This window comes from Biomphalaria glabrata, chromosome 3 (assembly GCF_947242115.1).
Source record: "Biomphalaria glabrata chromosome 3, xgBioGlab47.1, whole genome shotgun sequence".
In the NCBI taxonomy this organism is placed as follows: domain Eukaryota; kingdom Metazoa; phylum Mollusca; class Gastropoda; family Planorbidae; genus Biomphalaria; species Biomphalaria glabrata.
The window spans coordinates 18,766,505-18,778,960 of NC_074713.1; the positions used below are offsets into that span (position 1 = coordinate 18,766,505).

General features: G+C 35.8%; 1 protein-coding gene across 1 annotated transcript; it reads right to left on the reverse strand.

Moving 5' to 3' along the window:
• Positions 1-522: 522 nt before the first annotated feature.
• LOC129925017 (uncharacterized) lies at positions 523-1,811 on the reverse strand. Its single transcript, XM_056022879.1, has 2 exons — positions 669-1,811; positions 523-579 (listed from the first exon to the last, which is right to left on the reverse strand). Exons 1-2 carry the CDS (start codon positions 1,809-1,811, stop codon positions 523-525), a joined length of 1,200 nt encoding a protein of 399 aa, XP_055878854.1.
• Positions 1,812-12,456: the final 10,645 nt, after the last annotated feature.

Sequence of the window (12,456 nt, forward strand, 5' to 3'; positions counted from 1 at the left end):
TCTGAGAAGTTAGGAATCCATAGAGAATAATAAGCCAGCAGGCCCACTATTCGTTTCTGTTCTCGCAGGTTCGACGGAGCATTTAATTCCCGCAAGGCTGTGAATCTTTCAGGGTCAGGCTTGAGCTGACCTTTAGATATTTCGTATCCCAGCAGTCTGACGCTATGTGTTCCTATCTCACTTTTAGCTTCGTTGAAGGTAATGCCATACTTCTGAGCTACTTTGAAGAATCTCTGCAGGTTTCTATCATGAGATTCAGTATCATGTCCACAGATGGTCACCTTGTCCACATAAGCGAATGTATTTTCTAGTTGCTCATCTTCGATTATTTTATCTATGGTTCGCTGGAAACAAGCCACTCCATTTGTAACTCCAAATGGAATTCTTCGAAACTGGTAAAGTCTACCCCCAGCCTCGAAAGCTGTATATGGCCTTTCTTCTTCTTGAATCGGGATCTGATGATAAGCATTTTTGAGGTCCAGAGTGCTGAAGACAGAAAACTGTGATATCTTCTCCGCTAATTCATCCATTCTTGGCATGGGATAGGCGTCTAGCAGCGTAAATCTGTTGATCGTCTGGCTATAGTCAATAACCATACGTCTTTTGTGCCTCTCATTGGATGTTATTAGAACCTGTGCCCGCCAGGGGGACTTTGAGGGTTCTATTACTTCTTCTTTGAGTAGTCTCTGAATCTCAGCATTAATAAACTTAGAGTCCAGTAGTGAGTGTCTGCGTGACTTAGTTGCCACTGGGGTGCAGTTTGGAGATAAGTTACCAAAAAGACTAGGCGCCTCTACTTTGGCTGGTCTAAGGGTACTTACGCACAGAGGTGGTCTCTTCCCACTAAAGGGAATCTGTAGATTCTCGTGTAGGCTTATGAAATCCAAACCTAGAATAACATCTGAACACAATCCATCTAAGAGTGACAGTTTAATATTTTCATATGTTTCATCTTTGAGTTGAATGGTAGCAAAGATATGGCCTTCAGTAACTCGAGACAGGTGAATAGAAGCCATAAATATTCTGTCCACGGAGGTTTTTATCGGCCATTTGTGATTCCTGGCAACTCGAGCTGACACGTAACTCTCACAGCTTCCAGTGTCTATCAAGGCTTTAAGTGGCACCCCATTGAGAAGAATCAAGGAGGTTGATTTGCCTAGTCCCAAAGAGTGTAACGTAGCGAGGGCGAATGCTGTAGATTTTCTTGATTTGCAAGATCTCTGAAAATGTCCCTTCTTGCCACACTGATTACATGTGGCTTCACGTGCGGGGCACTCATTACGAGGATGTCTTCCTCTGCCACAGAAGTAACACTTGATAGATATAGTGCTTACCTCTTGTCTTGTTTGAGTCGAATCAATCGAGGCTCGTAGATCAGGCAACTGGGGAGCGACAGGATCAGCAGGGTGTTCTCTTACAGCATTTGTAGTAGCCCCACTAGTGGTTTCTGACTGTGACTCGTACAATAACGAATGTTGATAGGCGTGTTCAAGTACTCTGGCTTCCTCAAATGCATCCTTTAACTTTAAATCTGTTTTCTCAAGGAGACGTTTTCTAATGCTGTTGGAGGCAATACCTGTTATGAATGCATCGCGTATGGACTCGTCACGATGTTGCTCAGCTGTCACGGCTTTGAAGTTGCAATCCTTGGATAGACTGCGGAGTTTTTGAAGAAAGGCGTCAACGCTTTGACCCTGTTCTTGTCTGCACGTGGCTAACTTGTGCCTTGCGAAGACCTCGTTATTGGGTTGCACATAGATGTTGTTTAGTGACTGGATCGCTTCCTCATATGTTTCTTTGTCACTAATCATCTGGTACACCGATGGCGAAATGTAGTTAATTAGTAGTTTCTTGTTATCTACATTTTCTATAGTAACTACAGACAGAAAGTTTTTAAATGTTTCGTACCAGTGCAGCCACTTTTCTTGTGCTTGAGGTGCGGTAGGTTCCACATCGAACCTTTCAGGCCGAAGTAGTCTATCCATGTTTAGACAGATTCAGTGAAATAAATTGTTGTACTTAATAATAACAATACCATGTTACATTCAAAGCTTTATTTCACTGAATGACAAACAACTACACACATAGTAGAGTTCACAACACGGACTACGAAATACGGTCAGTACACAGGTTAACAAGTGTAACAAACACTAAGGGGTGACAATCCAAATAAGCAAATTCACGACAGGTCACAATTGAAAAGTATCAATGGATCATTATGAAATAGATTTACCATTTATTAACTCATCTCATGGAATAGAATACTGATTCCAATTTTTTTTTTTAAAGAATTTTAATACGAACTTCGTTTCAATTTAAGTTTAAATTAGAAAACAAAGTACATTTATACCGCGCAGTTTTCACACATCGTCATTAGGTTTTACACTTGACAACAATCTAAATTACAATAAATAGAGGCCAGACATAGATCTAGATTTAGATTTAATTGTATTACACAATTTGAACAAAATTTACATGTATAATCCATTAAAGAAATAGTAAATCTTCTAATAGCTTAGGATTGCATATTTATTTATTATGTAAGCAGTAGTATCACATTAAGAAGTGAATCTGATGCGAACAGCACATAGTGCACTATACCCCAGTAGTAGGCCTACTAATCCTGATCATAATATTGACCTAGATCTAGCTCTAATAGATCTACATTCTATTTCTAGATTTCTAGATCTAGTCTAGATTCTAGTCTAGATTAGGTTATAGATTTAGTTCTGGATCATGATCTAGAGTCTGTTTAGTCTAAATCTACACCAAGTCTAAATCTAGATCAAGAGTCTAGATCCAGATCAAGAGTCATATCCAGATAAAGAGTCTAGATCCAGATCTAAACTAGATCTAGATATAGAACTAGTCTAGAAATCTAGTTCTAGCCTAGAATCACATTTCTAGCTTTAATCTTAATTTTAGTTATAGATTTTAGTTCTATAGATTCTATTTCTATCTATATCAAGTCTAGACCCAGATCAAGAGCTAGTCTAGAGATCTAGCCTAGATGTAGATCTAGATTTAGACTATATCTAGAACTCGTCTAAAAATCTAGATCTTGTCTAGATCTAGATTCTAGATATATTCTATATTCTGGATCTAGTCTAGACCTATTAAGTAAATAGAGCGATTATGATCAGGATTTGTAGGCCTACGAGTGGGTAATAGTTTATTAGGTCTATGCTGTTCGTATGGGAAACCTGTTTAGCTGTGCGGGCTCATTTTGTTTTATTTCCTACTACGTCTACTCCAATATATTAATCGAAACTGTTGGGAAGAAGTAGGTATCTTGGAGCAGTGGCGTCATTGGGGGGGGGGCGAGGGTGCAATCCGCAAAGGTCGACACCATTTAGGGAGTGATAACCAAGTTGGAAAAATTATAACTTGGTAAAAGCAGACACATGGGAAAAGATAATAATAAAATCTCTAGATATATGGCCAAATATGCCTAGACACATCTAGGTGGTAGTTTAAGTGTAAATGACACAGCACAACGTTATACCATTTCTGTCTTAAAGTATAACAAAAGAAACCTGTTCAGGTGATGTTAAGTCTGTTTCTGATTTTAATTAAATATTATTATAAAATTTTGCAATAACATTTGAATAAATGTAATAGACAGTGGGATTTTACATTTGAGTAAACATCAATAAAAGTAGGTAATCAGCTCACTGTATTGGTTCAACAAGAACTAGCTAGCAATAGTGTTTATTGTAACATATTTCAAGAAAGTTGAAGGGGAGGGGTGACACCCTGAGCTACCGCACTAGGTGCGACACTGTATCGGAAGGTTTCCATGCTGATCTTAGGTGATCACTTAACGCTACTCTACTTATTCCAGAAGAGTTAGAAGAGTCTTATCAAAGACGAAGTGTTGCACTGTTTGTTTTTATCTGAAAAATAACTCAAAATGTTTACAAATTCTTTAAACGATCAAAACAAGACTATGGCTTGAATATATTTCTCGTCCACTGGTGAATTTGATTGGGGCCACCTCTGAGTTTGTGTGATATTGTTTTATTTTATTTGAGGCCACCAAATTCACTTAGCCTCGGGGCCTCCAATTATCTAAGGTCGGCCCTGTCCATGGACACAGTGAAGAGAAGTAGGGCAAGTCCGTTATTAAAGAGAAACGAAGGAAGTCTTCGTAATATGTATTGTATATGATTCTATTACATACATGAACTCGTTGATGAAGAGAGAGATCTACAACATAGCAGACAATAGAAAATCATTCACCTTTATGACGAGAATAGCAAATTTATGTTTTAAGCGACAGCTTTTTTTTTTTTCAGCGATCTCTGAAAGATGATATTAGTTCTTGTGTGTTCTGTCTGTCTATCCACGGAATTACAGAAATGGGAATCAAATTGGAGCATGTCTTTCCACCCAGAAAAATGTCAGTTATTAAGAGTAATAAAAAAAGCTAAAACAAATAAATTCCACTTATCTTATTCATGCTAAACCAGTAACACAGACTAAAAACGCAAAATACTTCGGTGTTATAATAAATGAAAATCTGTCATGGAATCCCCATATTGAATAAACTATAAAAAAAAATCAAATAAGGCATATAAGAATAAGAACATAAAACTAAAATGTTATTTAACCTTGGTTAGGCCAATAATAGAATATGCATCCTCTGTTTGGGACCCCTCAACTCAAGAAAACATTAAGAAACTGGAACAGACACAAAATAGAGCAGTGAAATTCATAACAAACGAATATTCACATTTGACTAGAGTAACACCTTTAGTAAAATCACTAAATTTAGAAAGCCTTCAGGACAGAAGACTCAAAAGTAAAGTAGCAATCATACATAAAACACTGAACCATAATCTTCAAATACAAAAACAAAATTTAATAAAATACTCTGAAAGACACAAAGATAAAGGCACATTCCTCGTCCCATATGCTAGGACAAATTTGTACAAATACTCCTTCTTCCCTAGTGCTATTAGAGCATGGAATGGGTTGCCTGAGCTAGCCAGGAGAACCAGTGACTTGGCAGAATTTAAGTCATTAGTTAATATGCATGACTAAATGTATGACGCGTAGGACATAATCATCTTCTTTTTTTGAAGTAGCTTCTGTATTATATAAGATAAGATAAGATATCCGTCCGTCTGTTTGTCTGTCACGTTTACATCTCTAATATTAGTAGTGCTTCCTTTTTTTTCTTTTGAATGCGAACTCTTTGTTTTAAAAATTAAATAAGTATGCCGGGTTTTTCACATTCATGGCTACAATTCCATGGATTCGGCTTAAGACGCTCTAGTCACGTGAATTTTTAACAACTATAAAAAATGAACTATTTATAGATCTCTGTCTCGAGAGTTGATTCGTTATTTGACTTGAGTCACGGCTGAGAATTATTTTCTGCGATAAGACAGGCTGTTTAAGGGGAAGTCAGTGGCGACTTAATTGTCTAATGTGAGTAATCAAATGATAATTTTTAACGAACCCGTTTAAAAGCATCGGTTTGTTGACATGCCTATGGTTATTTGATGTCCATTTATCACTATTCTAAGTCTGAGAGAGAGAGTTCAACTAGCAAGTGCTGGTACAAGAACATGCAAGGGTGAGCTGAATGAGACGCTGCAGCAACAGCCAAATCACAGTTTTCACCAGGATTCGAACTCTATACACATCGATTCGGAGATTAACGCTCGCTCAACACGCCCTACATTTATTTAGTAGTTTGTTATTTCTTTGTGGGTTTTCGCTAAAGTAAATATCTCAGTGTTATTACCGGTCGTTGACTTGTAGCACCAAACTGCTGGTAGACAACTTGACAGTTACAAGCGTAATATATCTTAACTAATAAAACTTCAAATAACAAACTAAATAGAACTCTATTAATAATAAAGACAAAATCAAGTGGACATGTAATAACATAAATGTAGTAGACTTGAGTAATAATATTTTTTTTACAAAATCTAACTCACTACAATAACACAACCTTTCAATCTCACGTTCTGGAGTCGTGTCTCCTAACTAAGGCCAAATGACGACAATGCCACCAATGTTGCATCATTCACAACCAATCGCTAACCTCCTCCCACCGTCAGCATAAAAAAACACACACACACACGCTCCATAACAGTCAGTAGGGCGTGTGAGTGTACCGTGAATGTGTATGTGTGCTAGTGAGTGTGTGAGTATACCGTGAGTGTGTGTGTGTGCTAGTGATTATGTGCGGGAGGTAATAGCCACAAGTTCAATATTATTTTTAGACATATCGACGTACTACAGACCTACGTTACCTACTTGGAACACGCTCGCATTGTTCTGAGTGCCGGTAGAATCACGGATCAATATGTTATCATGGTCACCGAGCTATGAAAGTCATTGACTTAGTTGTTGTTTTTTCCCAACTTCTTACATAGCACCATAAGCTAGTTGGAGAATTCTTATCTTATATAATACAGACGTGACTTCAAAAAAGAAGACGATTGCGTCCTACGCGTCATGCATTTAGTCATGCATATTATAAATGACCTAAACTCTGCTAAGTCACTGGTATTCCTGGCTAGCTCATTTTGATAATCAGGCGTATTTGTCCAGTAGTCCACCCGAATCTAATGGGTACCTCATCGTACCTGAGGTTAGTTGAGAAAAAATCAGATCATTTCTAAATGTGCTGGCCTCCTAACACCCTTGTTAGCGGTCTCCATAGAAACAAGGTTTACATAGTCTGCTCTAAACACTAAATGTTTTAAAGCATTAAGAGTAAAACAGAAAGATATAAAAACTCCTTTATCCCACTTTCGGTCAGAGTGTTACAAGGTCATCTGTCGTCATCGAGAAGTGCATAGAAGTCTATTTATAAAGCGATGATTGTGAGTGTGTATGTTTCGTGTGTGAATGTTGTTCGTATTAGCATCTATATTGTTATTGTTACAGTAGTTACGCTGAGGTAGTCAATTGTAGTCAAAGTGAATTTCCGTTTGATAGGACCAATAGAAATTATCTTATATCTCTCTATCTCTCTCTCCCTCTCTCTCTCTCTCTCTCTCTCTCTCTCTCTCTCTCTCTCTCGCTATATATATATTTTTATTATTTTTTTCTTTTTTTTTTTTAATTATGTCTAGATTTTCGCCTTCCAAATTTCCAAAAGTATTGGACTTACAGACATAGAACATCCCGAGCAGACGGCCAGACGGTACCTATCAATCAGGTCAGTGGACAAGTCTAGAATTACAGAGTACCAGGAATTGAAAGCGAAAGGGGGGGGGAAGAAAAGAGAAGTGATTGTGTCCCTGTGTATGCGTCATTCTGTTCATACTGACCAGGAATTGGAAATGGAGTTTGCGACTTAAGGGATGTGACCAAGCACTAAAAAAAAAAATATACATATAGAGGATCAAAGCACTGTTAGGTACATTAAATAAATATGTAAAGTTTCAACTTGATCCGGGGTTGGGTGTGGGAGAAATGACGTTTTCAATTATTTAATGGGACTAAACCTACTTAATTAGCCTTTTTGTACATACTGAAGTACTCATTTACCATAGTTAATATCAATCAAAATAATTAATTACCAGAGATTAATTCTTTTATTGTTTAATCATGTCTTGTCTATGCCAATAAATGATTGTGCAAAGTTTCAACTTGAAAAATAATGTGTATAAACTTTTTTTTACTAGAGAGACAGATAGACAGACAGAGACACAGACAGAATGAGCTTTGAAAAACAAATTCTGGTTGAATCTATATCAGTAAAGCCAGATTGGGGTTCAAATACAGATATTTTTTTTTATTTGATAGATTATTGATTTTTTTAAAATTTAAAGCAACTATTGACTCCAGAAAGACATTTTTAAAATCTAGATGTCTAAATAAGACACTGTCATCTAAAGGACACTGTCATTTAGAGCTTTAGGACACTTTTATCTGAAGAGTTCAGACTGTCATTTGAAAATGTCAAAAACTCTTATCTAAAGATTTCAAACATCTGAAGATTTTAGACATTGTCATCTGAATATTTCAGACTATGTGATTCTTAAGATTTAAGACAATGTCATCTGAAGATTTCATAATAAGATGTCTGAATAAGGCACATTTATTTACAGGTTTAAGACAGTGTCATCTGAAGATTTCAGACACTGTCATTTGAAGGTTTCATAGACTGTCATCTGAAGATTTCAGACACTGTCATTTGAAGGTTTCATAGACTGTCATCTGAAGATTTCTGACACAGAAGAATTAAGACGCTATCATCTGAAAATTTAAGATTTTATCATCTGAAGAAATCAGGCACTGTCATCTAAGGATTTCACATACATTCATTTGAAGATTTCGAAACTGTCATCTAAAAAGTTTAGATACTGCCTTCTAAAGATTTTGATACTGTCTTCTAAAGACTTTAGATACTGTCATCTGAGAATTTAGATACTGTCATTTTGAAAATTTAGATACTGTCATTTTGAGACTTTAAATACTGTCATGTAGAGAAAGTTAAATAATCCTGATAGCACTAATTATAATGATACTTTAAATGCCAATAATAAATTTTCTAAATTTTAAAATTACATGCATGAATTGCACATAGGCAGACATCACCAAAATTATTATTCAATACGTGGACCAAAGGGAGCTAACTCATGTTTCTTTTCCGTATACTTGATTTCTTAATGATATTCTCCCTTTTACAATGTTCAATAATTATGTTAATGATTACAGTTCAATCCAGTATTTCTATCCCAGTAGAAGATAAACTTACATAGATATTTATGAATGCAATTATAATTACAATTTGCAGTTACCTTAGCAATGTATCATTGAATATTAATTTTGGCTTAAAAGTTTTTTTACCTACTAGAGAAAATAAAATGAAAGTTTCTGTGATTGTTTGCATATATAAGACAAACACACATATTTATATTACTTATACCACGTATCAAAAAAAAAATCAAATGAAGAATTAAATCGAAAAATTGTTTTCGAAGAGAGGCAATTAATACATGAATTATAAGACTGTGTACATTATCAAGATTGCGTCCCTTCTATTAGAGGCCAGAGATTTGCAAGGCGAGTCAAGATAGTGTACAATACTGTTACGAATCTCACTATCCAGGCTCTCTGCAAATTGCACCAAACGACACCACCAACTTAAAGAACTTGACAACTCTGGGCTTGAAAATAACGTAATAGTTTAATGTCAATAAATAACAGCCAATACTGTACAATTGGCAGCACGTAACACAAGACTGTACAAATATCTCTCCGCCGTATCAACTCTTGCACTGGTCTCTCTGTCTCGTCTCGGACTTGTACTGAGCCGTTGTAACGAACTGTAGATCGGGAAGTTGTGACTGACTGGTCTCTGATACCTTCGCTCTTTATGTAAGGTCCCTGCTGGCCTTCTCGAACCGGACAGAACGCCGCTCGACGTTTCTAGGTGGTCAGATGACTACAACTCTCGTGACGCTCCTGAGCTCTGTTCACGTCGGCGATCCTTCCCGGACTGTCCTGTTGACACTCGACTCGGCTGACAGTCGTAACTCGTCACGGTTGACCGCTCGTCTAGCGCTGGCCTGGGGCGATTTGCGTCGGCTGACTATACACACACCACTACCCCCATCTGTGCCACCACCAGGTTTATAACAATACATTCAGAGTAGATGAACTTCAAGTAGATTTGATATTATAGAATTTATTGATGTCAATATGTCTTTTGGAAAATGATTGTTCTGCATTTCTTTTAATTTCAAAATATATATCTGGAAAAAATATTATTATATTTCTAACTATAAATAATCAATCAATATAGCCATTAAGACAGTGTTCATATAATGAAACGATTTGACATACATTCTCTCTCTCTCTCTCTCTCTGTATATATATATATATATATATATATATATATATATATATATATATATATATATATATATATATATATATATATATATATATATATATATATATGTATATATATTCTTGAAAGTCCTAAAACATTCATATATCACTATTTCTCCTAAATGCGGTGGACAAAATAATAAATACGATAATTTCACTTGACCTTGTGTTTAGAACAACTAAGCCATTTTCAAGATTGTAACCTCAGCGTTAAATTTACCAAAAACGATATTTTATTCCAAATTTCGACCTATGTGTTGTTACTTCTATTTCTGACATTCAATAGAGTACAAGATTCTTCTTCTTGCTTTGGTAGGCAATCAGAATACGTGTTCTTGTGTGTAAAAATGAAATGTTGGTAAAACTATATTATTTTGTGTGTGAGGGTCTTCATCTCATCATCTCTGCCTGTGGTCCCTTCTGGGGCATAGGCCACCAATCAGCTTCCTCCAGGCTTCTCGGTTCTGGGCAAGTCTCTCCAACTGTTCCCATGTCTTGCCCATTTCAATGGCATCTCCTTCCAAATCGCGGCGCCATGTATTCCTGGGCCGTCCCCTCTTCCTCTTTCATTCGGGGTTCCAGGTTAGGGCTTGCCTTGTTATGTTTGACTCAGGCTTGTGAAGGGTGTGACCTATCCATCTCCAGCGTCTCTTAAAAATATCTACTTCAATGGGCTGATGCTTTGTTCTTTGCCACAGCTACTCATTCGAGATCTCGTCTGGCCAGCGGATCCTTATAATCTTCCTCAAGCAGATATTATTGGTGGGGGTTAAAAAAATTCTTGGCTCCAGGGCTGCCGCTACCTATTGTGCAATGTGTGCATTGAACGCAGGCGGCCGAATGTAAGGGGTGGCCAAATCATTTCCAAGAATCATTTTTCTTTAAATTTTTGGTTTAATAATTTTTATAAAATTACTAGACATATGTTACCCGCGACCCGCGGGTCTTTATTTGCGCATTACTGTCGAAATAGTCACTGAGAGTGTTTTTTAAACAATTAAACGAAATAATAATGTAATAAGTAAAGCGAATGTGTCAATGTAAAAATAGTGTGAATGAAGCTATCAAATCAGAATAGCTAATAGGCTTAAATCCATTTGTTCAAATTAAACATTTGCTTGTAGGCCTACATATATTTGAATAAAATTTGAGATGAATAGACTAAATTTCGTATGTTCGTGTGTTACAGTCTAGAGTAGATCTTGAGGTAGACATAGATCTAAATCTACACTAATCTAGAGTTAAAAAGTGGCTTTTATAGAGTTCATTCTGTGTTGCGCATGCGTGACCTTTTATCATGAATGAATATAGGCCTTTCTCAACACGGCTACACAGCTTTATTTAGCGAACATCGAACGAATGTATTAAAAATGCTTTAGAAAAACAAATTTGAATGTTAATTTGATTAAAATATGAAATGAATGGACAATAATTAGTATGTTTATGTGTTAGAGCATAAAACTATCTTTGCGAAAAGAAGTTTTATCATCTTAGAGTTCAATAAGAGTTTTAGACCTAGGCCTAGGAATAGACTCAGTTGAGAGAAGTGTTAATCACTGTTAATGTGTAACCGTATGGTAATGTCTAATGAAAGGATGTTCTCCAGACATTACCCGCGGCCTGCGGTTCTAAGTTTATGTTTACTAATCTAGTGGATTGGATTTAGATGTATGTTAAACTTAACTAATGATCCTTTCAAGTTTTTTCTCTTTCGCTACGAAAATAAAATTTGGTTTGCGAAAATGGGTTTACCCGAAGCCGATAAATTCATATCTATTAAAAACGAAAAGAGCGATAACTTTGTTAAATGAATGGGATTATAAAGTGAACAATTAAACGAAATAATTTTTAGTACGCGATTCATGAATGAATATAGATCTAGGCCTATCTCAACTCGGCTTCGCAGCTTTCGTAAACGAATGTAGCTTTAGAAAACCAAATTTGAATGTTTATTTGATCAAAATATGAAGCGAATGGACTTAAATTAATATGTTTATGTGTTAAAGTATAAAACTATCTGTGTGAAGAGAAGTTTTATCATCTTAGAGTTGAATTAGAGTTATAGATCTAGGGATGGGATTATAAAGTAAACAATTAAACGAAATAATTTTTAGTACGCTATTCATGAATGAATATAGATCTAGGCCTATCTCAACTCGGCTTCGCAGCTTTCGTAAACGAATGTAGCTTTAGAAAACCAAATTTGAATGTTTATTTGATCAAAATATGAAATGAATGGACTTTAATTAATATGTTTATGTGTTAAAGTATAAAACTATCTGTGCTAAGAGAAGTTTTATCATCTTAGAGTTGAATTAGAGTTTTAGATCTAGGGATGGGATTATAAAGTAAACAATTAAACGAATTAATTTTTAGTACGCGATACATTACGGAATTGTCTAATGAAAGAATGTTCGTCAGGAAATCTGTAATCACAGATATAAGGAACTAATTGATGTAAAAAATGCTTTTGAAACACAAAATTGAAGGTTATTATATAATGAAATCAATGGATCTTCTTTTGTATTTTCATGTGTCAAAGTAAAAAACTATCTGCGCAAAGTGTATTTCTTAAAATTAGATCTAGGT